This window comes from Setaria italica, chromosome IV (assembly GCF_000263155.2).
Source record: "Setaria italica strain Yugu1 chromosome IV, Setaria_italica_v2.0, whole genome shotgun sequence".
NCBI classification, from domain to species: Eukaryota; Viridiplantae; Streptophyta; class Magnoliopsida; order Poales; family Poaceae; genus Setaria; species Setaria italica.
In genome coordinates, this window is record NC_028453.1 from 6,142,001 (window position 1) to 6,169,501 (window position 27,501).

The 27,501-nt window shown below is 41.6% G+C and overlaps 3 protein-coding genes across 3 annotated transcripts; 1 reads left to right on the top strand and 2 right to left on the bottom strand.

Annotated features, from left to right (window-relative positions):
- Window positions 1-1,218, bottom strand: LOC101764602 (12-oxophytodienoate reductase 1). Its single transcript, XM_004966708.1, has 2 exons — window positions 870-1,218; window positions 1-779 (listed from the first exon to the last, which is right to left on the bottom strand). Exons 1-2 carry the CDS (start codon window positions 1,216-1,218, stop codon window positions 1-3), a joined length of 1,128 nt encoding a protein of 375 aa, XP_004966765.1.
- A 3,413-nt stretch (window positions 1,219-4,631) lies between these two features.
- LOC101764319 lies at window positions 4,632-10,993 on the top strand. The gene is made up of 18 exons (XM_004964817.3): window positions 4,632-5,007; window positions 5,129-5,310; window positions 6,003-6,107; window positions 6,199-6,270; window positions 6,370-6,517; window positions 7,009-7,091; window positions 7,270-7,325; window positions 7,848-7,984; window positions 8,057-8,147; window positions 8,282-8,347; window positions 8,456-8,678; window positions 9,095-9,196; window positions 9,378-9,463; window positions 9,589-9,711; window positions 9,807-9,876; window positions 9,972-10,063; window positions 10,382-10,486; window positions 10,711-10,993. The coding sequence occupies exons 1-18, from the start codon at window positions 4,838-4,840 to the stop codon at window positions 10,822-10,824; spliced, it is 2,025 nt and encodes a 674-aa protein (XP_004964874.1). The 5' UTR covers window positions 4,632-4,837; the 3' UTR covers window positions 10,825-10,993.
- A 2,522-nt stretch (window positions 10,994-13,515) lies between these two features.
- On the bottom strand, window positions 13,516-26,189 carry LOC101765398 (acylamino-acid-releasing enzyme). Its single transcript, XM_004964820.4, has 18 exons — window positions 25,913-26,189; window positions 24,583-24,752; window positions 22,964-23,071; window positions 22,814-22,885; window positions 22,576-22,723; window positions 21,632-21,714; window positions 21,062-21,117; window positions 20,719-20,846; window positions 20,533-20,623; window positions 20,337-20,402; window positions 19,867-20,089; window positions 19,576-19,677; window positions 19,390-19,475; window positions 19,175-19,297; window positions 14,277-14,346; window positions 14,089-14,180; window positions 13,888-13,992; window positions 13,516-13,796 (listed from the first exon to the last, which is right to left on the bottom strand). Exons 1-18 carry the CDS (start codon window positions 26,116-26,118, stop codon window positions 13,683-13,685), a joined length of 2,043 nt encoding a protein of 680 aa, XP_004964877.1. The 5' UTR covers window positions 26,119-26,189; the 3' UTR covers window positions 13,516-13,682.
- Window positions 26,190-27,501: the final 1,312 nt, after the last annotated feature.

The window sequence follows — 27,501 nt, forward strand, 5'->3', positions numbered from 1 at the left end:
TTAGGCATGTATAGTCGAGTGGTCGTTATGGTCATCCTCAAGGAAAGGGTAGTCTGTGTACCCGACAATAGGATCTCGAGTGATGAAAGTGGAGCGATCATATTTGTTCAAGGATGCATCCACCTCAAACCTTCTTGGTAGGTCGGGGTTGGCCAAAAACAGCCTCCCATAAGCGACGAGGTCAGTGTAACCATCGCCCACCACCTTGTTGCCTTCCTCCCGATCATATCCACCTGCAGCGATGAACGTGCCATTGAAGGCCTTTCGAAATGTTAGGAGTCTATGAGGAATGCGGTTATCGACGTTCGACATCCGAGGCTCCACCATATGACAGTAGAGTAACCCCTCGTGCATGTTCAGCTGCCGCACCATATAGTCCGCAAGTGCCACAGGGTCAGAGTCGGCGCACTCCACGAAGTCCGCGAATGGCGAGAGCCTAACACCCACGCGATGCGCGCCCACCTCACGGACCACGGCGTCGATCACCTCAACGGCGAAGCGGCACCGGTTCTCGAGGCTGCCGCCGTACTCGTCATCGCGATCGTTGGTGCCATCCTTCATGAACTGCTCCAGGAGGTACCCGTGCGCGCCATGGATCTCCACGCCGTCGAACCCCACCTCGATGGCGTTCCGCGCCGCGCACCTGAAGTCGTCAACGATCCCTGGGATCTCCTCCGTCCACAGTGGCCGTGGCTTGGAGTACGCCATGCCGGTCCCGACGTCTGAGGTGATCTGCTTGTCCGTGCTGGAGATGGGCGCCTGCCCGTCAGGCTGCATCTCTGTTGTTTTTTTTTTTGACAAAGAATTAGCAACAAGACTGCTCAACCAAGCTGATAGTAAATACGCGCTCGTTAGTGTGCCACGTATACCGTTGGTGGAGACCCTGCCGACGTGCCAAATCTGGCAGAAGAAGAAGGCGCCCTTGCGGTGGACGGCGTCGACGATGGGCTTCCATGCCTCGACCTGCTCCTGCGTCCAGATGCCGGGGCTATCTTGGTAGCCCTGCGCGGTGGGGGACACGTCCGTGGCCTCCGAGATGAGCAGGCCGCCCCTGATGGCGCGCTGCGAGTAGTACACGGCGACGTGCGGCTGCGGCAAGTTCCCGTAGGAACGGCACCGCGTCAGGGGCGCGAGCACCACCCGGTGGGAGAGCTCGAGCTGCCCCATCTTGTAGGGCCTCATCAGAGGGATCGTCTCTTTCGACGCCTCACGCACCATCTTACTTCCTCTCTTTGTGACGGAACACGACGATCCCTAGCTTTGCTTGCTCGGCAGTCGGCAGCAACCAGCTTTTCTTGGGCGCGAGTAAGCTCTTTTTCAATGCTTCTGCTTGTGCTTCTTCAAGGGGACGGTGGTGGTGCAGGAGTACTTATAGGGTGTCAAGAATGAACCTTCGTGGAGTGCTTTTTTGCCATTTTCCAGCCATCTCGTTTTCATCCGTATCCTTTTTTCCTCCCGTTCCCATGCCCTTCGTCACCCTAGCTATCCGTCATGCACAGCCGTCTCCGTCGTGCAAAGACATCAGCCATGGCAGAGCTGAATAGCTGATATATACAGTGATAATCCTTTTCTCGGGAAGGTGCCGGACTGCTGGTCGTGGTTACCAAAAGGCGGTGCACACTGCTGATTGCCGTGGCCGGACTAGCGCCAATGAGCATAAGGGAAACTTCGACGCCACTGGTCAACCTGTGCAGGTCAGCACACATACTAGTCCAGCCTAGTCATAAATTAGTGACATTTTTGGATATTGACAAGGTCTACGAAACATAATTTTGACAAGTACTTTTTGTTGATAAAATGTTTACTACTTTTATGAACCTACATTTTGGAGGCAAATCTTAGACTCAAACACATGAAAAGCAATATTTAAAAAAGTTTTTTTTTGAAACATAGGCAGGAGCACTGTCTTTCATTTAAGGAGATAGAGGTTTAGCATTTAGCTTACAAACATTGATTATTACATATGAAAAGATTGAACTCGATCATTCACTAGAACTTAAAGAAAACGCAACTTAACTACTTAGGATACAAGGATCTCCTCTCGTATCAAAGGAGTCCCACAAGCAATTTGCCTGGTCATAACGTCGTTCTGAATCAACTCAAACACCTGGTCCAGCCGGAGCGAGGAGTTGTCAAAGATCCTTTTGTTCCTCTCTTTCCAAATGTTCCATGTTGTATACATCGTGATCGCTGCAACTGAACGTCGTTGTTTTGCTTTGAGAGGCTCTAGAACCCTGTTCCACCAGTCCTGAAACTCTCCTTCAGAATCATTCAACGTGCTGCCATCAGCAGCACAAAGTATGCTTGCCCCCGGTCCCATCCAATTTGCCACCAGATTTGCCACCAGGAACCAAATTTCTTTTGCGAAGCAACATTGCAAACTGATATGAGATGCTGTCTCTGGAAGCTGTAAGACGCAAATTTCTGAGCAAGGCTAATTTCTCGCCAACAACTTATCAGCCGTTAGTATCTTGTTTTGGATAAGTAGCCAAGCGAAGAACTTCTGTTTCCCTTCCGCGTGTGCTTTCCATATGTTGCTGCCCTTGAGAGAAGGATATGTGACTTGTAGCTGAGCAAGGTATGCCGATTTTGCCGTGTATGCACCATCTGTTGTCCATTTCCATCTTATGCTATCTTCTTCTTCATTGAATTGGAAATTCTGTACCATTTTCTACAATTTGACAAACTGAACCAGTTCCTCAATTGATTCCATTCGCCATGCCCTCTCGTCCAGCTGTGATTGGTTAAGTCTTCCTTGACTGTTCTATTCTTTCTCCATGCCAACTTGAACAGATTGGGAGCAATGTCCATTGGAGCTTTGCCATCCAACCAACTGCAATGCCAAAATTTTGCTCTTGTGCTATTGCCCACTGTTACAACCGTGCTTGCCCTGAACAATTGGTGGTCAGTGCTGTCACAAGGAGTTGGTGTTCCCACCCACGGTCTATCAGGTTCACTCCATTGATACCAAATCCATCTTAATCGCAATGCTCTACTGAACAGGTTGAGGTCCAGGATGCCCAGGCCACCCATTTGTTTGGTAGCTGCACTTTTTTCCAATTGACAAGACAATGTCCTCCATTTGCATTCTCATTGCCTTTCCACAAGAAGCTTCTTCTCAGTTTGTCTATCTTCTTTATTGCCCACTTTTTCAAAGAAAAGGCAGTTAGGAAATATATTGGCATTGAGGTGAGAACATTCCTTACTAGTGTCACCCTCCCAGCTCTATCCATTAGCTTCTCTTTCCAATTTGGGAGCTTTCCTGCAATTCTGTCAATCAAAGGTTGGACCTCAATTCTTGTCAATCGTCTTAGGCTCAAAGGGAGACCAAGGTATTTGCAAGGAAAGGTTTTGATCTGGCGTGGTATGTTGTAAAAAAAGTTTGTAATTGTTGGCTTAACACAACCCTAGCATATCACTTATTGTGATCGGAGTAAGTCATTTAGCCTAGTAAAAAGTTCAAACGACCACTCCTCTCAAGTATGACTGAACTCTCAATAACTTCTAAACTATTTTTTTAGTTTAATTTACTCCCACAACTATCTTAATTGGTCCAACTACCTTTAGTAAGATTTTTTTTTGTTTCTCTATGCATATATAAGTTGAGTTTTAAACTAAAATTTTGTTGGGTGACAATGGACAATTAACTTTTAAAAATATATTCTTTATTATAATTCATACATATTTATATACCATAAGGATTAATTTACTATTAGATGTCATAACCTATCCAAATTATGACAAAACATAGTGTACCTTTTAACATTTGTTATGATGTCCGCTATATATCATGCTGCAAATTTTGAACTTAAAATTTCACTTGTGCATGGAGGACAAAAAAGTCAAATCGTAGTAAGAAATAAATTGGACAAATTGACATAGTTGTGGGAGAAAATTAAACCAAAAATAGTTTAAGGGGCTTATCCTCAAATTTAGCGCAGCTAAACAAAATAAGTTTCTTATGCATCAATTGCTTCCACCTAGAAAAATCATGAAAAATATATCCGATTTGACTCACGAAGCATTGAGGTAAAAAAACTAACTGATTTGCATCAGATACTAAACAAGTTATACTAAGAAGTGACTGTGAGAAGTCACATCAAGTAGTTATTTTTGTTTCATATTGTTAGTCGAATTTTGATTAAGTGTATAGAAGTAGCAAGATATATTTCATGTGTATCTAATAAAACTAGTTTGGTGTAAGTAGATATCTGTGCATTTTCAATAAATTTGTCGAAAGTACGCAGAGATGTTTAACTTAGAACGAAGCTAAAATTATTTATCTATAGAAATTAATTTATGCCAAAGGAGCTAAGAGTCCTGGGTGAAGAAATATTCAGATGCTGAAGGTTTCTAAAACATTAGGGTGTCAGATCAAGCTTGCACATTTCCTCCATTTTTTTGGAACATGGTGCAAAGTGCAAACGCACCGCGATGATGCCTGGTGCCTTGGTTGCTTCACCAAACTTCCTATTCTTCAGCCATTGGAAATTTCTATTTCTTCCGGTCAACTAAAGGATCCATTCAATATTCAGACTCTGCCGCTGCTGCGTCGGTTCGATGATTTCCAGCTAGTAGCAAACTGCCAAGCATTTGCGTGGTTTTATACTTCTATCCAATGGCCGACGAGCACGAGCACAAGTGTGTCGAAAATTCACTCGAAATTTCGGCTCCCAAAAGATGCTGTCTGCCTGTTCGCCTCACTTGATTTGGGTTAAGTGAGCAGCAGTTGACTACAGTAGCTAACTGCCACCGCGCTGCCGCGCACTCTCCGAGCTCGAGCCTCTCATCCACTCCCCCGACCCGCCGCCCGCGCGATCGTGACCTGACGGCGGCGATGCATCCCCCCACCGCGGGCGGCGCCGGGAAGGCGACCGCGCCGTACGGGTCCTGGGAGTCGCCGATCAGCGCCGCCGCCGTCTCCGCCGCCGGGAGGACCGCCGAGGGGCTCGCCGTCGCCGGCGACGGCCGGCTCGTCTGGGTCGAGACGCGTCCCGAGGAAGGAGGGTACGCCCAGCCACCCGCTCCCCGTTTTCACAGAGACCGCACCCGAAATTTTAGAACTCAGCAAGTCAGCATTGTGCACGGTTGTTTTGTCTGAAGCTGTGATTTTTTTTTTCGTTGTCAGGCGCGCAGTCCTCGTGAAAGAATCGACGGAGTCAGGCGGCAAGGCACGGGATGTGACGCCGCAGGGGTTCGCGGTGCGGTCCCTCGCGCAGGAGTACGGCGGTGGTGCATTCGCCGTGCAAGGGGACGTTGTTGTCTTCTCCAACTACACCGACCAGCGTCTGTACAAGCAAACAATCGGAGGTAATAAGGAGCTGAACTTACGTTTAACAGCGACTATTGTCCTTTGTGGACTATCCTGCTGCATTCACCTTTGCTCACCTACTCACCTCCTTCAAAACCTTGTCTTGTTGTCACTATTGGTCACTTAATGCCAAATATACTTCCGAGCTTCAAACCCAAAATGCTGCATGTATCTGTCTGAAATTGTGCGCTACGATGAGCGCTTATGCCCATGATTCATGTGCTGCGAGAATGCTGAAATGGTGAATAAGATGTCAGAAGGCAAAACGTGGACCATGAAGTGTACAAGCTGGGCAGGGTCTAGGATCTGCATTTGTTTTTTGTGAGGCACTAACTAAACTTTGTCCAGAGAATTAGACAAAAAGTTCTATTTTGTACCAAACTTAAGCTTTTTTCCACTGTTGACTTTATAAGCATCATATTAGTATCTTTATTTATTAGTAAAATAGTACACACAATGGTTGAATCTCCATGCTTTTGGGATTCAAAAGAACATCGGAAAATAGGAAGTATCCAGTTTTGATTTCTTTTGGAACTGTTGCCTATCTTTGAATTGGAAAGTTTGATTCTGCGAACCTTTATGGTCCTAAGTCATGGACTAATAAAGGGGCGTCACTGTATTCTCCTAACTCATGTCTAAGAAATCACAAGCTGTAACTAATCTCTCAAAACCTTTTCCTTGTTGGTTTCAGATAACTCGCCACTACCGTTGACACCAGAATACGCCGGATCAGTTGTACGCTATGCTGATGGTGTCTTTGATCCTCACTTTCATCGTTTTGTAACTATAATGGAAGGTGATTATTCCTATTCCATGTATCATGTCAATAGTGCTGCTATGCTTACAGTTATAAGTTAATATATAAAAAAAATCGTATTTGACCACAGATCATCGCCAGAACAGCTCAAATCCCATCACTACAATTGCTGCTGTAAGAATAAGTGATCAAGATGTAGAAGGTAAGAAATTATTGGGTTATGTACCTAGTGCTGTAAGTTGTTTCTAAGAATTAAGATGTTTAGGCTTATTTGTAAACTCTACATCTTTCTTTGCATCAGAACCTACTATGCTGGTCAGCGGCAGTGACTTTTATGCCTTCCCACGTGTTGATCAAACTAAAAAACGTATGGCATGGATCGAGTGGAGTAACCCGAATATGTCATGGGATAAATCACAACTATGGGTTGGATATTTCAACGAGAAAGGGTACTATATTATTGCATCCTTTTGTTTTACTCCTTTTTTATGAAATAAAGAAATGTTCTACACATATATACTTGTAACTTCAACAGCTGCTGGAGTCCCCTTTTTTTCATTAACTGAAATGTGTCACTGGATCTTGAGCATGGAGTCTTTCATGCCTATTAGCTACATATACTGAGGATTTGTCTATATTTCATATCACTCTGACTCTATACTTGTATTCGGTCCAGAGGAAATGAGTATCTGATCGAGATTATATTTAACATAGTCTAGCTATTGTCTTATTCAGAACATGGGTTATTGTAACAGCATATGCATTTTGCTTTGGATCTAAGGATCAGTTTTATTGGTTATTCATCTGTTCCAATCCCATTTCTTTTTTTAAAAAATAAAAGGGATCAATGGTTGAGTTTCTTATTGCTTCAAGTATGGATGAATGTTTCATGACCTTCTCCCAAGATTTACAGATTTATTGCAGTGCTTATTATGTGCAGAGAGGTAACAAAACGGATCTGTGTTGCTGGTGGAGACCCAACACTAGTAGAATCTCCTACTGAACCCAAGTGGTCTTCAAAAGGTATTTGCAATTCAATCCTAATTTTTTCTTAGTTTTACATGCATTTTAAGTGTTACGATTCAAGGACATGGAGAGGCGACTTTCTGCATGTTGCAATCATTCACTAGGTTTTTTATTTCACTAGAACAAATGCAACTATATTTAAAAATCTCACTCAATTTAATCAACTTTGCTCTAGGGGAGCTGTTCTTCATAACAGATCGTCGGAGTGGGTTTTGGAATATTTACAAATGGGTATAATTTTCTATTGCACTTGTATTTGTTTGATTGTTTCTATTTAGTTGCCTATTGATCTGATTGCACTCCTAGGTTTGCAAATGCATATATGTCTATATTTGCCTGAAACCCCCATATTGATCATCTGTTTTATATGTACCGCTTGCACCCACTTTTTCAGTCTGATTCCTTTATATAAGAAATAGTTATATTCTTCATCCATGCATATCTATCACAGGAACAGCTGTTATTTTGGCAACTTCATGTAGCCAACAGTTGATATTTGTGTTGATAGCCTACTATCTCTAATAAGAAGGGTGCTAACTCAAAATAATATTATGAACTCATATATCATTTTTAAAATTATCTTTTTTTTGTCTCATATCTATAACAAAATCAATGGGACATCAATTTGATGCGCTGCCTCCAAGTAATTGAAACTGTTCAACAATTTAGACCTGTCCTCATCAAAGCATAGAACACAACTGTTTATGCCACTCTTCCTGTTATCAAATTTATGTGCTGATTTGTGTATGACAGGATGAGCAGAGAAATGTGGTAACAACACTGTATTCACTTGATGCTGAATTCTCCAAGCCCATGTGGATTTTTGGTGTCAGCTCCTATGATTTCCTTGGAAAAGACAACTCAAGTCACAAAATCATTTGCTGTTACAGGTTTTTCTCATTTTCTGTTTGTTGGATATTTGGCAGTTACAGAAGAATCAGCATGCATTTTTCTTAATCCAGGCAGAATGGGAAGTCATACTTTGGGGTGCTTGACTATGATTCAGAGTCCTTTTCAAAAATTGACATCCCCTTCTCTTCTGTAAATAACATAGTAAGTACAATATCTGATGATTTACCTTAATAACTATTTGAAATGCTACAATTTTCTTTTTGTAAGATTAGGTACTTAATGCTCAAACTTATTAATGTTGTGATGCTTTATCTTAATGCTTGCTGATTTGCTAGGTGTCTGGAGATGGATCCTTCTACATTGAGGGTGCATCTGCTAGTCTTCCAGTATCAATAGCAAAGGTTCACTTAACTGCTTTAATTGATTGGTTCTCTCATATCCTCCTGTCAACTATTGATATTAAATCCTCCAGTGTACATTTGTTTTTTATCCTTTGTTGTTTCCACCAGGTGACACTTGATGAAAGGGGAACTATGGCAACCAATTTCTCTATAGTTTGGTCTTCCTCAGAGGATGTTGCAAAATTTAAATCCTACTTCAGCTTGCCTGAATTTGTGGAGTTTCCAACTGTGATACCTGGTCAGCATGCATATGCTTATTTCTATGCTCCGTATAATGATATTTTTCAAGGTTCATCAGAAGAAAAGCCGCCACTAGTGGTCAGAACCCATGGTATTCAATTATATCTTCTCCTGTCCTTTTCTCTTATTCTAAATGTCATCATGTTAACAGCTTCATGTTATATCAGAATTAATCAGCAAAAACATTTGTTATGGTTCAGCAAAATTATTGGATCTCATGTACGAATTGTCTATCAGTATAGAACAGTGACAATTGTTTGCCTGTACTTCAGTCTTTTTCTTTGTTTGAGTGTAGTATCTGTTAATTCAGTCTTTTCTTTTACATAAATTGCTAGCGCACTTTGATGGTAAAGGAGCATATGATGGTCCACACTAACTTGATTTATCAATTCCATGAATTGCAACGAGTAGTGAAATAAATATTTTGCTTCAATTGCTTGGCAAAGCATCAGAGTCGAAAATTTTCTTAGCATTATTGTAATTTCTTTATACCACTTCAATGTTTAGGTGGACCTACAGCTGAAGCACAAGGGGTCCTGGATCTTAGCGTGCAGTACTGGACAAGCCGAGGATGGGCATTTGTTGATGTTAACTATGGGGGAAGCTCAGGTCCTTGGCCCTTTTTTTTTCAGCTTATATATCCAATAAAGAACTCAACGTTCCTTGTACTTCCATATCTGATGCATTAAGTATTCAGTGATGAATGTCCATCTCTTATTCAGAAGCACCTTAACTTTGTTTGTGATAAAAGATTTTGGTGTTGATAGTTATTGATGTTTCTTTCTTGAAGGCTATGGGAGAGAATTCCGAGAGAGGCTTTTAGGGCAATGGGGTGTTGTTGATGTAAATGATTGCTGCAGTTGTGCTACATTCCTGGTATGTCTTGTTCAGATTGACGAACTCAATTTGTTAAATTTTGTAGATGCCTGTACTCAGCATTTACAATGGCTACTAAAAAAAGATGAATGAACATGCATGCTGATGCCATGCTGATTATTAAGGTGGAAACCGGAAGAGTGGACGGGCAACGGCTTTGTGTTACAGGAGAATCTGCTGGTGGATTCACAACTTTAGCTTGTCTTGCTTTCAGACAGACCTTCAAGGCTGGCTCATCTTTATATGGGGCAAGTTACGATTCCCGTGAAGTTTTCTCTCTTTTGGGTTCAGGATAATACCAGCTAAGAGCTTATACATGTGGTTATGCTATGTTTATAAGCAGATAGCTGACTTAGCGGCATTGAGGGCAGGAATGAACAAGTTTGAAGCATACTATATTGATAACCTTGTGGGTAAGGAACTTTGCACTCGTCTATACTGGAAACTGAATATCCATTTTTGTTTCCATGGTTTATATTAACAACATTACTGTTCCTCCAATTTTCAGGGAATAAACAAGCTTACTTTGAGAGATCACCAATAAATTTTGTTAACAATTTTTCATGTCCAGTGATTTTGTTTCAAGGATTGGAAGACACAGTAAGGCTACAAGCTTGACCTGAACTTGCACAGTGGAGATTTGCTAACCTAAGTCGAGTTTCAGAACATGCCTGGAAACCCCTAACTACTAATAGCATTTATGGAATGTATTGGTTATGCTTCACTTAATGCAAATAGAGATGAACATTCACATCCACTTAATGCAACATCTAGAGATGAACAAATTCCAAACTGTCAATCAGAACCTTCTAGGAATAACTTGCCATTTTGCCAGTCTTCACCATTCTTATCATGAGCATTTAGCTACCGTTTTCAGTATCTGCTCTCCTTATCAGCTTTCACCTATATGATCTTCAGGTTGTATCACCAGATCAGGCAACGAAAATATACAAGGCGATAAAGGACAAAGGTCTTCCAGTTGCTTTGGTTGAGTATGAAGGGGAACAACACGGTTTCCGCAAGGTCTATAATTACTCTGTTTACCCACCACACCTTCTATGTCACATTGAGTCTGAACAGTAAAACACTGAGGTGCTCGACAAAATTGAGTATTTATTATACTGTTAAACCCGCTATCTGCAGCTGCTTTGTATCGAGTCAAACTTTTTTAATCATTTGGATAAACTCAAAATCTACAGTGCACAAGGGATAGCTAGCTCATGTCTAACATGCATTCCTTGGAACAGGCTGAGAACATCAAATTCACCTTGGAACAGGAGATGGTGTTCTTCGCAAGATTAGTGGGGAAATTCAAGGTGCCTGATGACATAACTCCAATCAAGATTGAAAACTTTGACTAGCCCCTGCTTGTAAACGTTTATTTTAAAATGGCAGCAATCTGCATTCTGTTTACCCACCATCAACTGCTGAACTAGTCAGCTTAGATGCAACTTGGTACATGCTGCACATTCTTACAAGACTACAACTACGAGCAATAATGGAACAAGCTTTCCTTAGCTTTTTTTTCTTGATGTTGGTCTGTTTTCATACTCCTCGATTCGTTGGCACGCGAAGGGACAAAGGCAGTGCTACTGCTTGACCGCGATTTAGTTTTCCCTGTTTGGGATTGAATTTTAGATAATTTGGTGGAAGCACTGCAAATCCAAGAGATGTAACAGCCCCTGAAGCTCTTTTCGGTCCAACTATTTGTTGTCCTCAATTGAAGCAGTAAAATCATGATATGCGGCACTATGTGCATTCCTTTTAAAATGTGTTCCTTTAGCCTGTATCAGATATTAGACTTTTTCTGAACAGGACTTCACTAGCCTTTTTCTGAACGGCCAAACCATTTGCATACCGGGACCATATCCGACTACATCAGCGGCATTATCATTCTCGCCATCAGCTCTCTTCCTATTCTATGTATGTTCATAACATGCAAGTATAATTGACAAAACCGCAAATTTATTGTCCTAGCTGATCCATGGGACGGGGCTTCTCTACGAGGAGAAATCGTGCGGTAAAATTTAATTTCCTCACGTTCAGTATCATCCTACAGCTTCGCTCTCCTGATGATTTTGTCACTGCGCGCACGGGGCGATTGGCAGCTGCGATGGCAGCGCCTTGTCCTGTTGTCCATGGCTTCGCGGTGGTGCTCGAGTCCGCATTGATCGGTGCTTGGCTGGATGAAGATCGAATAGTGTTCGACCGTGATCTCGATGGCCTTGCTTTCGTCTACGCACCCCAGTGTCAGCGGACTCGAGTAGGGAGGAACACGCAGGCCGAGACATGCGCGCGCGGTGGCGAACATGGCGAGACTCTTCAACAGCTCAAACCGGTGGTGAGACGCCGGCGACCAGCACACCTTGAGCGCTGGGGATATTTAATTATTTGCTATCCTAACAAAGACCACTCCGAAGCCACTTTTAAAATGGCACCAAAATATTGGTGAGATGATTAGTCTACACTTTTACCTTTTTCTGATGTGGCAAGCCATGTCCTCACTCCAGCGTGGATAGAACATGACAAATAATCATAATGCCCTTGCTTTCCTCCTGTTAGCCATCCATTCTACCTTCTCCTGCCACTTACATGTGGGACCCACACGTCAGGATCATCTTCAACCTCCTGCCACTTACGTGTGGGACCCCTGAGTCCTGAGTCCTGACTCCGGACACTCAGCATTGGGTTGATTTGTTTTTCTAGACAAATCATCTATTGATTTTTTTAGACAAACATCACGGATTGATTTGTTTTTTAGACAAAAAAATCATCTACTACTTAGGGTCGAGAGGCACTATTTGGGACCCAAGAATATTTAAAAAACCGTTTAAGTCAATTTGAGACTTCAGTTTAGTCTTGTTAACTTACAGATACTCAAGAAACTGACTTAGTCAATGTTTCTCCCGCTTTAATCTGTCAAACGGTTTTTTGGGCATCTTCAATAATTCTCATAACCGGTGAAAAGGTCTCTACGCATTCAGCAGATCTGGATTAGACTCCTTACGGGAACAAATTAAATAAATCTAAAATAAAAAATTATATACAAAATAGGTTAGAGATTCCCAACCGACTTAAATCAAAAAAATATTCTAGTAACCACGAGAAAATACTAGAGAAATGATAACTCTATAAAAGGGTGGAATAATCTATTTGATCCCTCAACTTTCATATTAGGCTCTAATTTATCCCTCAGCTATCAAATTAACTAACATAATTCCTAAAAAATGATTATCATGTACCTTAAACTTTTATTTAGGCTCAAAGTTTACCCCTGATTACGTGTGACGTCCCATATTGGCATGCTAATCAGCTATGGTTGGTGCAAAGCGAATCAATGTACATATATAAATTGGTTATTTCACCATGATTTCTACGATGTGTTCAATGTATCATAAATATATGGTTCAGTGGTCAAGGGGTGAGCAAAAATAGCAAATTGTAAAGCATTTATTTTTAGACACACAAGATCATCAATCACTCTTCACTCATCTTTGATATGCATTCTAGGTCGATCTATCACTTCAATACATGCCAAGAACCATCATAGATATACCGCATCGCACCATATGTGAAGCAATATGTGAAACAGAGTCCAAATGAAAAGATTGAGAACTGAACTGGTCAATTTCAGTTGTGGGACAAATTTGAGCCACAGAGGAACGTTTGAGGGATGAAAATGACTATTCCGTCCTTAGAGCCTATTTGGTAGAGCTCCATCTGATTCTAATTTTTTATGGGAGCTGATTCTCTGAGAGAAGTGATTCTGTGACTGAAAGTGATTTTCTTTAATTTTCTAGCATAAACTCTTAAAATCAGGATGGAGAATCACTTCACAGAATCAGAAGAAGCTACTTTTTCCAACTCCCAACCCTCTTAGTTCATTTCAGAAAAATCACTTCACAGAATCAGCAGAGAATCACTTCTTTCTAAAAATAAAATTATTTGGTAGAAGTTCTACGGGATTCAATAAAAGATCAGCTCTAGGAGCTCTGTCAAACAATAAGGAAAAAAATCCTCCCGAGAAGAGGTAGTTCTGGCTACGACGGACGAAAATGAGGATACAAAGAAGTATCCAGACCAGATTGATATACAGCGACAGAGTAAGCTTTCGATCGACACCCCACACAATAACAATGGCTAAACAACATTCATACAAGCTTACAGTGGCATACTCCATGAAACGAAAGCCATGGATACACCCGTTTCTTCGGGAAAATCAGTCGAAGTTTTCGATCTTGATTGGAGTTATATCATCTGCCACCTCGAATTTCCCGACCAATCGGGCAAAGAACACCATCTGCTGCTCCAAGGTGAACTTGATGTTCTCCGCCTGTTCGAAACCACGAAAGAAGTTACAACCTCATGCCAGCCGTGGGATGAAGGTCTCTAGGAAGAGGATAGAAATGCGGTTTGCTTACAACCTTGCGTAGCCCATGCTGCTCCCCTTCGTATTCCACCAAGGCGACAGGCAAACCTTTCTCTTTCAAGGCCTTGTATATCTTGCGTGCCTGATCTGGTGGCACAACCTGAAAAAAACAACAAATCAGATGAACAACAACTATGTCTAGTTATAGAAACGTTGATATAACACATCTACTATAGTTTCTGGCCAGCGCATATACCTTATCCTCCAGCCCTTGAAATAGAATCACCGGGCATGTAAACTTATCAACAAAGTTGATTGGTGACCTCTCATAGCAAGCCTTTTCATCTCCTGAAAGACCAGTTCGAAGAGGTAATCAGTCAATCGGACGGAGACATTAAGCCACTCATCTTCTCCGAAAGCAAAATAGTTCTACACATTTCTTACCCACGAAATGGTCGAGATCATGTTTCTCGAATTTGTGTGTCTCCTCTTTCAACAAAGAAAAGTCAGCAACCTGCTCGTTGGCAACACCGAAACAGAGTTAGGGGGTGTTTGGTTTCCACCTCCTAAAATTTTAGTCACTAAAAACTGACTAAAAGGTGACTAGTTTACCAAACACATTGACTAAAAGGGGACTAAAATCTTTAGGAGGCTCAAAACTTTTTAGTCATCCCAACCCCTCCTAAAATCTCCTAAAACACCATTTTGACGGGCCCTACCCCGCGGCCCCGTACCCTCCCGTCCGCACCCTCCCGCTAGTGACAGTTCTCTTCCCCTCCTCCCCCAACCCGCCGCCGCCGCCTCCCTTTTCCGGCGGCGCCCACCTTTGCCGGCCACCTTTGCCGGCCACCCTCCCCCCGGCCGGATCCGCCGCCTCTCGATCCATCGGCGGCGGCGCCCACCTTTGCCGACCACCCTCCACCCCGCCGGATCCGCTCGCCCCCGCCCGAGCCTTCATCCATGCCGACAGCAAGATCCGCCGCTTCTTGACACCCAACTCACCCAGCTCGCCGCCGGCTCCTCCGCGTCTAACCCCCGTCAGATACGCCATCCCTGCGCCCTTCACCGTCGGATCCGCCACTCATTGACCCCTAACTCGCCCAGCTCACTGCCGGCTCCTCCGCGTCCAACCCGCCCGCCGGGCCCCAACTCGCCTCCAACTTGCCCGCCGCTCCTCCACCCCCAACTCGCCCGCCACTCCTCCGCGCCATGGACAACTACAACTACAGGGACTTCATGTCTCAGGGATCTTCTTCCGGTGCCCGTACCTTCCACACATCCCAGGAAGATGCGGACGAGGATGACTTCGGCCCGTTTGCTTCGCCGCCGGCCTCCTACCTGTCCGCTTCCCGGCGCCACATGGAGCACTTGGACCTCAACTCAGAGGGTGCTGCCTTCCCTAATATTGGGTCGTACCAGGCATTCTTGCAGGGAGCTGCAACTGGTTTGGAGCTGCAGCTCCCTCCTCGGGCCCCTGCAAGGAGGGTGGGAGCAGGCGGTGGCGCAGGGCGTGGTCGCGGGTCCAAGACAGCTGCGGGCGGGGGACGAGGTGGATGCAAAGGTTCGCGTGGAGGAAGATCTGGCAGCCGTGGGGGAGCAAGATTGGGAGGAGGTCGCGGTGCATCTTCCTCTGGTGGTCAGGGCTTTGACAATCCACTTGATGTTGATGCTGGTGACGAAGAAGATGACGATGGCACTGAAACTCCCTCCCATGGCACTGAAACTCCCTCCCAGGTAATTGCCTCCACTGCCAATCCACTTGATGTTACAGTGAATGGTTGCATGTTATAGGTTTTGAATGGTGAATGGTTGCATGTTATAGGTTTTGAATGGTGAATGGTTGCTTGTTACTGTCAGTTATGAATGGTTGCATGTTATAGATTTTGAATGGTGAACGGTTGCTTGTTACTGTCAATTGTGAATGGTTACATGTTACTGTCAATTGTGAATGGTTCCATGTTATTCATTTTATTTTCTGCTATAATTCTTGTAGATTGACATTGCAATGCGTAGCGTAACATTTTATTTTCTACTATAGAACCATCATGACAGGGCCGATTGGTCCGAGGAAAACACCCATATTTACTGTGAACTTGCTGTTGAGGAAATAAGGGCAGGGAATTGTTGTAAGGGAGTAATGTCCCGTAGAGGCTATAATAACATGAAGCAAGGATTTCTGTTAAAGGCTGGACTGAACCTAACTATCAAGCAATTGAAGAACAGATGGACTCAGTGCAAAACTCTATACACTTTCTGGAAAGAGTTGCAAACTAGTACCGCTCTAGGGCGAAGACCTGATGGTACTGTCATAGCATCAAGAGCATGGTGGGAAAAGAAGTTAAAGGTAAACAAATCATTTTTGTACTGCTCCATGTTCAGAGGTGTACTGTTTTTTATGTATTGCTCCATTTTTGTACTGTTTTTTATGTACTTAATCACTTGTTTGTGGGTTTCAGGGGAGGACTGAGTGTAGGAAGTTCATGAAGTTTGTGCCTACATATGTTCCCCAACTTATAGAGATGTTCAGAGGTGTTGCAGTGGATGGACTGGCTGCTTGTATCCCAGGATCTTCACCTCAAATATTGGATGATGAGGAAGCCGGCCTATATGTCGAGGAAGGTGGAGAACAAGAGGAAGAGGAGTTGGTAGGAAGTCCTGCGAGCAGCAGCAGTCACAAGAGAACAAGCAGCACTGTTGACACAGCCTCAAGTCCCAACAAGAAGAGGAAGAGTCCATTGATGAAGATGTTCCAGGGCCTTCTAACTGAGTTGCAAGTTAACATGGCTAATGAGCAACAAGCTCTAACTGAAATGGCAAAGCAAAGGGAAGAGGAGTTGGAAAAGAGGCACCAATTGAGGAAGAAAGAGTTGCAAGAGAGGCAACATTTGAGGCATGAAATGAGAAACAAACTGAAGGATGAGGCTAGGGAGGACATAAAAAATTGTTTGACATTGGTAAAAGAAGCCGGAGCAGGACCTACTTCTGAGGAGTTTGGAATGGCTACAACTCTTTTTCAAAATGAGTACTACAGAGAGGTTTTTCACATGGTCGACAATCCAGAAGAGAGATTGATTTGGCTGAGGAATACCTGGCAGGAGTATACTAAAGGCTATCGATGAGTGTTATGAATTTTAGTTAGGATTCATGTTAAGACTCTATGTTAAGATTCATGTTAAGACTCTGTTAAGATCTATGTTAAGACTCTGTTGGTGTGTTGTGTGGAATGTCATGTTATTGCTGGTTGTGTGGAATGTCATGTTATGTCTGTTAGTTGATTCATATGTACTGATTTCTATTAAGATCTAATTTTGTACATGTCGACAATGTACTGATTTCTCCTTGTTCTTGTGTGTAGGAAGAAGATGACTCAGAAGATGATTATTGGGATGAAGAGGATGATGATAGAGAGGAATATGATCGAAGAGTACAAGAGTTCATGTTGAGGTGTCGGAAGAAGAGGAGGAAAATCATAATTACGGCTGCTGCTATGTTGGGTATGTACCACTTTGACACTTATATGAACAAAGGAGATTATAGAGTACCAACAGAAAGTGGGTTTGAATGGGTCATGAAGACATTAGGAAATAGAACATCTTGCTTCAATATGTTTAGAATGAGTCAGGAATTGTTTCTGAGGTTGCACAGTGTGCTAGTTGATTCATATGGATTAAAGTCAACTAGGAAGATGTCATCTGTAGAGGCTCTAGGCTTGTTTTTATGGATATGTGGTGCACCTCAATCAGTTAGACAAGCAGAGGACCGTTTCACAAGATCACTGGAGACTATATGTAGAAAGTTTGATGAAGTACTAGAGAGTGTAAACAAGCTGGCAGTGGACATCATTAAGCCAAAGGACCCTGAGTTTAGGAGCGTGCATTCTAGGTTGCAATCCCCTAGGTTCACACCCTTCTTTGACAACTGCATTGGAGCAATAGATGGTACTCATATTCCAGTTGTAGTGCCAACTAGCTTGGTAGTACAACATACGGGCAGGCATGGATATACGAGTCAGAATGTCATGGCCATATGTGACTTTGATATGAGGTTCACTTTTGTGGTGGCGGGATGGCCTGGGTCAGTTCATGACATGAGGGTGTTCAAAGATGCCATTGAGAAGTTTGGAGACAAATATCCGCATCCACCTGAAGGTAATGACTACTTCTTTTATGCGTTGACTTACTATTTTGACACTTGTCATGTAACATACATAACCAAGTATATCTTGACAAGCTTTATATTGAATATTTAGGTAAGTTCTACCTTGTTGACTCGGGTTACCCAAACCGATCAGGATATCTTGCACCGTACAAAGGAACCAAGTACCACCTGCCAGAGTTTAGACAAGGGCCAATGCCAAGAGGTAAAAAAGAACTATTTAATTACACCCATTCTTCACTTCGTAACGTCATTGAGCGGTCGTTTGGAGTTTTAAAGATGAAGTGGAGGATATTGCTTGACCTACCTAGCTATCCTATGCAAAAGCAAAGCGAAATAATTATTGCGTGCATGGCACTTCACAATTTCATTAGAGAGAGTTTTATAGGGGATGCAGACTTTGATTTGGTTGATCATGATGAGAACTATGTTCCGTTCACCGAAGGAACATCTTCTGATGGTAATGTGTCAAGTATACGTCATGGAGATGAAGATCAAAATATGAACGAATTCCGTGATTGGATTGCCGATGGTTTGTTTAGTAGATCATAGATTTGAACTTTTAATGGTGATTTGTGTGCTGCTTTGTGGAATTTTTGTATGGATGAATTTTTGTACAAACATGTGACACAATAATAGTTTTTTTGGCATTTGGTGCGCATGGAGATTTGTTTCTGATGCTGACCAGGGAGTTGAGCGCGTTGCTTGTACTGGATCGTTACTTGTGCTGGTGCGCATGAATTCCTGGTGCGTTGCTTGTGCTGGATCGGAGGAGCAAAATATGGCGCCAACGCCTGGAGAAAATGGCGCTAGGAAGGTGGGAGGGGTAACTGGTAGGAGGGCACAATAGTCCTTTTGCTATAGCATTTAATATCTTTAGACAGTTTTAGTCACTCCAACCAAACAACCTTTAGTCCATGGACTAAAGAGTGACTAAAACTTTAGTCCAACTTTAATCCATGGACTAAAGAACCAAACATGCCTTTAGTTCTTATCATGCACAGCAAAGACTAAAAATCCCTGGCTCCTAGCTGCTGCCGTATTGTTGGTGGCCCCAAGGACCACGCCCATAACATTGGCACTTCCAAAAGGACTAAGAGGATGAATGGAATTGACTAGCCAGAATGCAATAAATATGTGGTCTCTATTTATGGTAAGTAAAAAGAAATCTAGAATGTTAAACTTACACCATACACAGAAGCTCCAGCCTTGAATGTGTTTCTGAATGCAAGTGAAGCTAAAATAGTGTATCCACCTGCTGATCTCCCAGTTATACAAAGCCGTTCTCCATCTACTTTCCCGCTCTCCACCTTAACAACAAAAACAATCGATGCATTGAAGTGCTTTGTTATCATTGCTAAAGTTGCCACTGTGATAATACAATCATTCCTTCATGATGTACCAGGAATATTGCACATCTGCAGCAATCATCAACATCAACAATACCCCATTTCTCAAACAGTCTCTCCCGATACTCTCTCCCATAACCTTCAGTTCATAAATCAATTCAATTTAAGGATAACGTGATTGAGTAACAAGAAGTTCAGAAGACTTAATTACAATCAAATAGTGAGAGTTCAAGACAAACCAGTGCTTCCTCCATAGTTAACATCTACATATGCCCAACCTCTACTTGTCCAATATTGAACATTGAGGTCCAGAATTGCACGCGTTTCAGATGTAGGTCCTCCTGAAAATTATTCAGAGTATCACATCATTTTGAAGTTTTGTCTGAAAGAAACCAATAACCTACTTAATGGAAACTTTTGTTTTATTTAAATAAACAAAGAAGAAAAACACCTAAAGCTGAGTAATATTTTTTTAGAACAAGCAACATAATTACATGAGACATAAAAAAAGGATTCGATAGTTCACTTACCATGAACTTTAACAAGCAATGGAGGTTTTTCATCTGGCAAACCTTGAAAATTGGGATTTGAAGGTGGGTAGAAATAAGCATAAGCTTTCTGGCCAGGGATCAATGTTGGAAACTCAACAAATTCTGGTGTGCTCAAGAAAGATTTATATTGTTCAACACCTAGTGTGGATGACCAGATTATTGAGAAATCAACAACTTTTGTTCTGTTCGCATCCAAATTCACCTGGAAGAAATAACAGATGCATGCCTCATCAGTTAGTAGTCAATAGAAAAATTTAGTAGTTTAGAACATCATTAATAAAAAAACCTTTTAGTCCCAAGCAAGTTGGGGTAGGCTAGTAATTAAATCCACAAGAAGAGTTGCCAAAGAGAAGATGTAATCTTCACAGTGATAAAATAAAAGAGCAGAAACAAAACAAAGACCACATTATCAAGACATAATAAAATTGTGTGTATAGCATCCTATAAACCTTAGCAAGTGACAATGGAACACTTGCAGAAGCACCTTCAATATAGAAGTAATCATCTGCAGCAACCTGTGAAACCAAAGTAACAGCTTAACTTACAAGTGCAAACCAAGTAAGGCCAACATAGAAAATGAATCAGACATGTTTTATAAAGATTTTGAAATAGAGGTAGTGCAGATTTGGAGTTTTGGACATGTACCACATTAGATAAATCAGAGAAGGGGATGTCAAGCAGTGAAATAGAACCTGAATCACATTCTAGAACACCAAGATATGACCTTCCCTGCTGCCTGCATAACGTAGTTATTTTATGAAGGTGTTTGACAATGTGATGTTTCACCGATAAATGACAACAAAGTGAACAAATGTTCACCATCATCAAAACCTGTAAGTGAAAATGATGTGATTGCTCTTTCCAAGAAAATCGTAAGAGCTGATGCCAAAAACCCACAAAGGTCTTGTGAACTCAGCATCTAGTGTATATATTGGAACAACCTCATTGGTTTGTTCAACCTGATAACAAAGAAGTATAGAAACATTATATATGAAACACAATTTGGATGGTGAACTCCATAATAAAGAAGGAATGCAACAAGAATATTGACTTGGTCCATTAATGAGTCATGTCAGATTTGTAACTTCAACAACAACCTTAATCAAGATGTAGGTCTAAAAAACACTTGCAGCATAACGGGGAAAAATCTTAGTATTTGCGGAGAACTAGTTACCCATTTATAAATGTTCCAAAATCCACTCCCTCTGTCAGTTATAAAAAACAGTTCTCCTGCAAGTTTGAATGTATTAGACATACTTTTGGAACATAATGACAGTAGTCAGCAGCCATAGTATTGTATAAGCAAACTCATCATTACTAAAGTTGCACAGGAGACAAACAAGCACAAGAGACAGAGATGTACACAAATCTGTTTGCATTTGTACAAGAATAAGATGCATAACCAATCACTCAACCATAGCCCATAGGTAATAATTATCGCTAGAGTGCCATTTTGGCCATCTAACTCTAAAACCGGATATTTTTTTGACCACCCAACTACAAAAACCATACACATCTAGCCATCTAGTTGTTTTCGTTGGTGGTTTCACTTACTTGGACGATAAGTGGCACTGTGGCAGTAGCACACTTACTTAATATTTTTAAAATATTAGTTAAAAAGGGTTAAAAATAAAAAAAACTACCCCTTTCTCTCTCCCCTCATGGTTGGATGGAGAAAAAAATTAGAATTTTTACTTTTGAAAATAATTAAGAATAAATAAAAATATAGCTTGAAAAATTGTACCTTTCAGGGACCATTTAGGCTCAGTAGGTGATTCCACTAACATTTGATTAGCACCAGCAACACAAATCCGTGTTTCCAAGTCACTAAGACATACAAGAAAATATGGGGGCTGAATCAGCAAGACAGCAACAGTTGGAAAGGGGACTTCAGCCACATGAACTTGTGCAATGGATTGTAATGCTAGAGCTTTCTACCCAAAATAAGCATAATACCATAATGCAATGTTATATTTTTTTGAACAATAATGCAAGGTTATAATGAAACAGTTACACAATCTCCTGGTTAGCAAATGGGTGTTTGCCAATGTATTTGGTAGAGCTCCATCTGATTCTGATTCTCCACGGGAGCTGATTCTCTGAGAGAAGTGATTCTGTGGCTGAAAGTGATTCTCTTTGATTCTTTTGCATAAACTCTTAAAATCAAGATGGAGAATCACTTCATAGAATCAGGAGAAGCTATTTTTTTTTAGCTCCAAGCCTCTTAGTTCATTTTAGAGAATCACTTCACAGAATCAAGAGAGAATCACTTCTCTCTAAAAAACTGCTTGGCAGAGCTCCTGCCGGATTCAGCATAGAATCAGCTCTGGGAGCTCTACCAAACGCACCCTAAATATGATACGATTGTAATTCCATTCTTGACTAAAAGAAGAATGTGCAAGTTCAAGGAAAATTGATAACTCTTGAAATGTGCTGTGTCCTTCACCTACAATGTGATGCATACTATTTAACATATGAAGTGGCATTGCAAGCCATGTTTGGATCCTTGTGAATATTCATGGAACGTGGAGGTATTATGCATGAAGATCGTCCTGAACTCCTAATATATTGCATGCTCCAACTTATGCAGACTTTTTTCTTAGTCTATGATAGCTACTAACTTTACTTATGGCATACATTAGTGCAAGTAAAAAAATGTCCACATATGTAGTTAAAAAATAGATTTACCCGCTTTCAGAAAAGTAGCCAACCCAAAGTTCTGATTTATCCCATGGCATGTTTGGATGACTCCACTCAATCCATGCCATCCGCCTTTTGTTTCGATCAATTCGTGGAAAAGCATAGAAGTCGCTGCCACTTATCAGCACCTTTGGTTCTTCAATATAGAAATATGTGTGATCATACCATGAAAAGCAAGCATAGTTCTAACTTGGTATAGAGGCAGTAACATTTCTGAAATTCTTACCATGAACTTGTTCACCGCTTAAGTTTATAGCAGCAATTGTTGTGGTGGGATTCAAGCTGCTCATTCGATGGTCTATCAAGAAACGGGAGCATGGTGTAGTAGTTTCATGTCCCTAGTAAAGTAATGAATTCCATGTTATAAGCAAGGTACCTTCCATCACTGTGATATAACGGCTGAAGTGAGGATCAAATACACCATCAGCATAACTGATGTTGGGCGCACTATAATCTGGTGTAAGAGGCACAGGTGGACTTCCAACTGACAAGGAGAAATAATCATTGGAAAGAATTTTAGAATGAAAAAATACACTATTTAATACATCACTGCATCTTATTAAATTTTATTTGGTCAATTATCATAAAAATCAAATATACTATCTCAATTAATATGATAAGGCCATCTTGTTAGATCTTCTGAACACGCAGCATCATCTTATTGGTTCATTGTTTGGCAGTTTTAGCAGGCCTAATTGGTTGAAACAATGGCAAAGAGTGGTGTGCCACAAATTCAGTAGTGGCCAAATTGCTTGCTACAACTATTGCTATATCTGACTGGAGAATGTGTGTATGATCAGTGGACGTGTGCTACAAAGTGCGGTCTGTTGCAGTTGACATGAAATAAACATAAACCTCACTTGATCAAAGTTTCCTAACTTCGAAATATCAAACTGTGGAATGATAAATTAGATCTTTTATGACATGGATTCCTCATATATGTTGACTGGTAACAGAACATTCTCATGCAATCATGATTTGTAAGGACAAACAGTTTAGCTAAAATATGTATTGATTTACATACATGATGTTCATAACTACATTTCTTAGTACACTGAATCATGCTCTTCAGTGTTTTTTCCCTCTTTTTCAAGGCACATAACACATTGCACTCATGCTGCCACTTGGAATGCAAATGTATGCAATTTAAAATTAATCATCTACAGTAATATTCAAAGTAAACAACACATCATTTCAACTTGGGTATGTTTCTTTATGGACTCTGATTCCATTATCAGTTTAACTGCACCAGTCCCAAGAAAAGGTTGCAACTGTTGGAGCATATTCCGGAAAGGTCATATTCATACGTCAACTGCAGCACGCTGCCCACAGCCAAAGAATATTGATCAAGACTCCGGTGGAGCTAGCATCACAACATCAGTTGCTGTGTCTCCTACATCTAATGCATCAGGACTGTTGGTGTCATAGCTTGCCCCATGCCCACATCCATTCGTGGCCTTTAGAATTACACGGCCTCCAGCTCTGAGCACTGTCCCAGCTCAAGGACGAGCTGTCTTCGAGGGGTGACGTGTTAAGTTAAAGTGTGCCAATTCCATAAAAAAAAGTTAAAGTGTGCCAGCCCTGGCCAGTTCGGCAGCAACAGATAGGATTAGTTTGTTCAAGTTTATTAGCACGTAGGAATATAGGATTAGTTAGTATCTTGGATAAGATTTGTTAGTGAGTTTGTTACGCACCTTGTCTCATTGTCTATAAAAGGCTTGCCTCATAAATTAGGCAAGCAGGAAATACATCAAAGAAAGCAGCTCAGAGCCTCCAGAGGGAGGACTGAGTTAGCTGATCTATTCTGCTGTTCGTGTATCCAGTCCAATCAATAGTCTACTTCCTCCGTCCCAAATTAATATTCGTTTTGGTTTTTCTAGATACATCCCTTTTGGTATGTATGTAGACATAAATATATATCTAGGTGTGTTCTAGAAAAGGCAAAATGAATAGTAATTTGGGACGGAGGAAGTACAGCAGCAGCAGCCTACTTACTCCCAACGGTTTGCTTGTACAGGCGTTGATCCTTGTAATTTGAGAACACAACAACATTATTGTTAACCGCAAATGCACCACCTCCATATTCGTGAACCAGGGTACGTGCTGCAAACTCCTGAGGTATAACATCCACAGGCTTATCCTCCTCTTTTACAATGACCATGCGCCTGGACACAAATTCAGTCAAATATGATTAAAAAACAAAATATTTGAAACACAAACTGATTGAATGTTGCCAAGGAGTTGAAACGCTTGAAACATTGTGACAGACAAACAAACGCCCTAGCTGGACAACGAAAGGATAATCTCCTAGAATGTAACAAAGCGCGCAGGGCTACATCAAGGACCAGCAAAAAACTACCAAAAACAGAACTATTTAATGTGGCACACTACTAATCAACTGTAAATGAAGTCAACAACTGCCAGAACGTTTCATGTGCACACAAAAGGAAACACACTGGTTCAATATTTTCGAAGTAGTAGCAATATGTTATGTGCAGACAACAGAAACAGAATGCAATCTGTGTTCTCAAACTCTGTTTGCTTTCCTTTTTTTCTTTTTGATGAGAGACATGTAGGTCTATTGAAACATATTTATTTTGTAGCAACTTTCAGCAAGCTACTTTATCCACCAAGTACTTTTAGTTAAGTTATTATTCAGCATGTCCTGTTTTAACATGTTTTAACAGGTGAAACTGCATTACTTGGTCTATTTAATGCTCCATTTATTTGTACTTGTATTGCTCTATTCAAACCAACAAAAACAACAAAGACTTCAGTCTTAAAAATAATGGGGTAGGATAGAGATGAAACCCGACAAGAGCCATACGAACAGAAAAGGAAGTTAAAAATATTATAAAAAATGCAGTATATATGCTAGTGGGCCGTTCTATTATAGGGTGATACTTTGACTACAAAATCAATTTTTGACCGAGAATGGTAGCCTTGCACAAGTACAAACATAGGCCAGAGATCAAACCCGACAAAAGCCATATGAACAGAAAAGGAAGTTAAATATATTATGAAAAATGCAGTATAAAGTACTAGTGCTACTATAATATAATACTCCGGCCGTTCTATTATAGGGTGATACTTTGACTGTGCAAAACCGATTTTTGACCAAGAATGGTAGCCTTGCACAAGTACAAACATTACGACAGTTCAAAACTAGGATGTGCAATTTGGGAGACCCTTCATATATGTTGCAGGGTTTAATTTACAAGATATAAAAGCTACCACCATCAAGATTTCCAGAAACATCACCGTGCCCACAGTTTTTGACGCGTTAACCAGTTAATCTCAGAAGTGAAAAGCTAATAATAATTACCCTTTCTCCTCAGGGCGGGTCTCGATCCACATGAGGCGGCCGTCCCCGGCGAGGGCGATGCCTTTGAGGTGCTTTTCGGCGCCGGCTACGACGTCCGCGGTGACCGGCGACCTCCAGGACCCGTAAGGCGCCGTCGTGGGCTTCACACCACCGCTGGCTGTTGAGGCACCGTCGGCGGGTGAGGCTGCGTGGGAGGAGGACGACATGCCAGGCGGCGAGGCGAGGGCGCGGCGGCGGCGGACTCGGGGTTGGCGCGGCGAAGTTTTGCAATGGCCAAGTCTGGTGGCTCCTTTCTGTTTTAGTGGACTGTTTTTTAAGGATACTGAGTGGACTTTTCGTTTACCTTTGCCACTGAATTCGTCATCGGTTGATTTAAATTTTAAGGCGATGAATCAGCTTTATATATAAAATCCAATTGGCACATATTGTACGTACGTGAGCGTCGTGGAGCTGAACCACGCTTGAATTAGCATATATACAAGTGTTCAACATGAGAGTGTTTCGATGGTCTTTAACATATGCCCCATTTTTTTAAAAAAAAAACCTGCCATGATATTTTAGAGACAATCTATAACTGTATGGTATGGTTCTATTTCTTCACCGTCCACATACTTATAGTATGGTTCTCTTCTTTTGCCAACCATTCATGACGTCATGGTGGCCTTTTTTACCTCTTACTTAGAGCCCGCGTGGCCACGCAAGACCTGCTACCCTACTCCGAAGAATCTCCTTATCTTCATCTCTTCTCTACCTAGGATTCTAGGACTACAGAGTAATGGTGATGTTAATAAATCCTTTTATTGACTCACTCCGTCCCACATGACTAATGGAGTAATGGTGATTTTATTAACATCATTCCGTTTCAAATTGTAGGCCGTTTTGATTTTCCTAGATGCAGAGATTGATTTAGGCCCTTTTGTTGGGGTCAACTAACCCCGACGATCTTTCGCAAAACCAATGAAATTACTGTTATCCGCTGTTTAACAACGGTAAATATTCTGGCCTGCAACAATGATGACCCAGGCGCTATCGCATGCTGGATTCGCCCATGTGTATGTGTAGATGCATATAAATATTTATGAATCTAGAAAAACCAAAACGACTCCTAGAAGGCTAAGACTAATGTTGATACGTATAAACTTACCCCTTATTGTAACTTTACTCTCTCCGTTCCAAATTGAAGTTCGCTTTGCCATTTTAGGTTTATTATTTTTGCTATGCACCTAGATATACACTATGTCTATATACATAGCAAAAGTTATGAATATCAAAATGCCAAAACGACATACAATTTGGGACAAAGGGAGTAACCAGCTACAGGGACTTGTATAGGTCCCATAGGACCAAATTCTTAGGGCTAAATTCAAGTTTAAATCAAATTCTAGAAATTGATATAGCGCTCCTCTTCCAAACCGGCTCTGCAGGGACACTAGATCATGTTTCTTAATTCTTGCAAGAACTAGGCAGAAAACGTTTTAGTCTGTTTATTAGCAGGGGAGTCACTCAAAATGGTGTTTCCCATGAGAATCACCTCCCTCTTGGCACGTACGATCTCACGATCTCCTCCCTCCTCTCATATACAATCACCA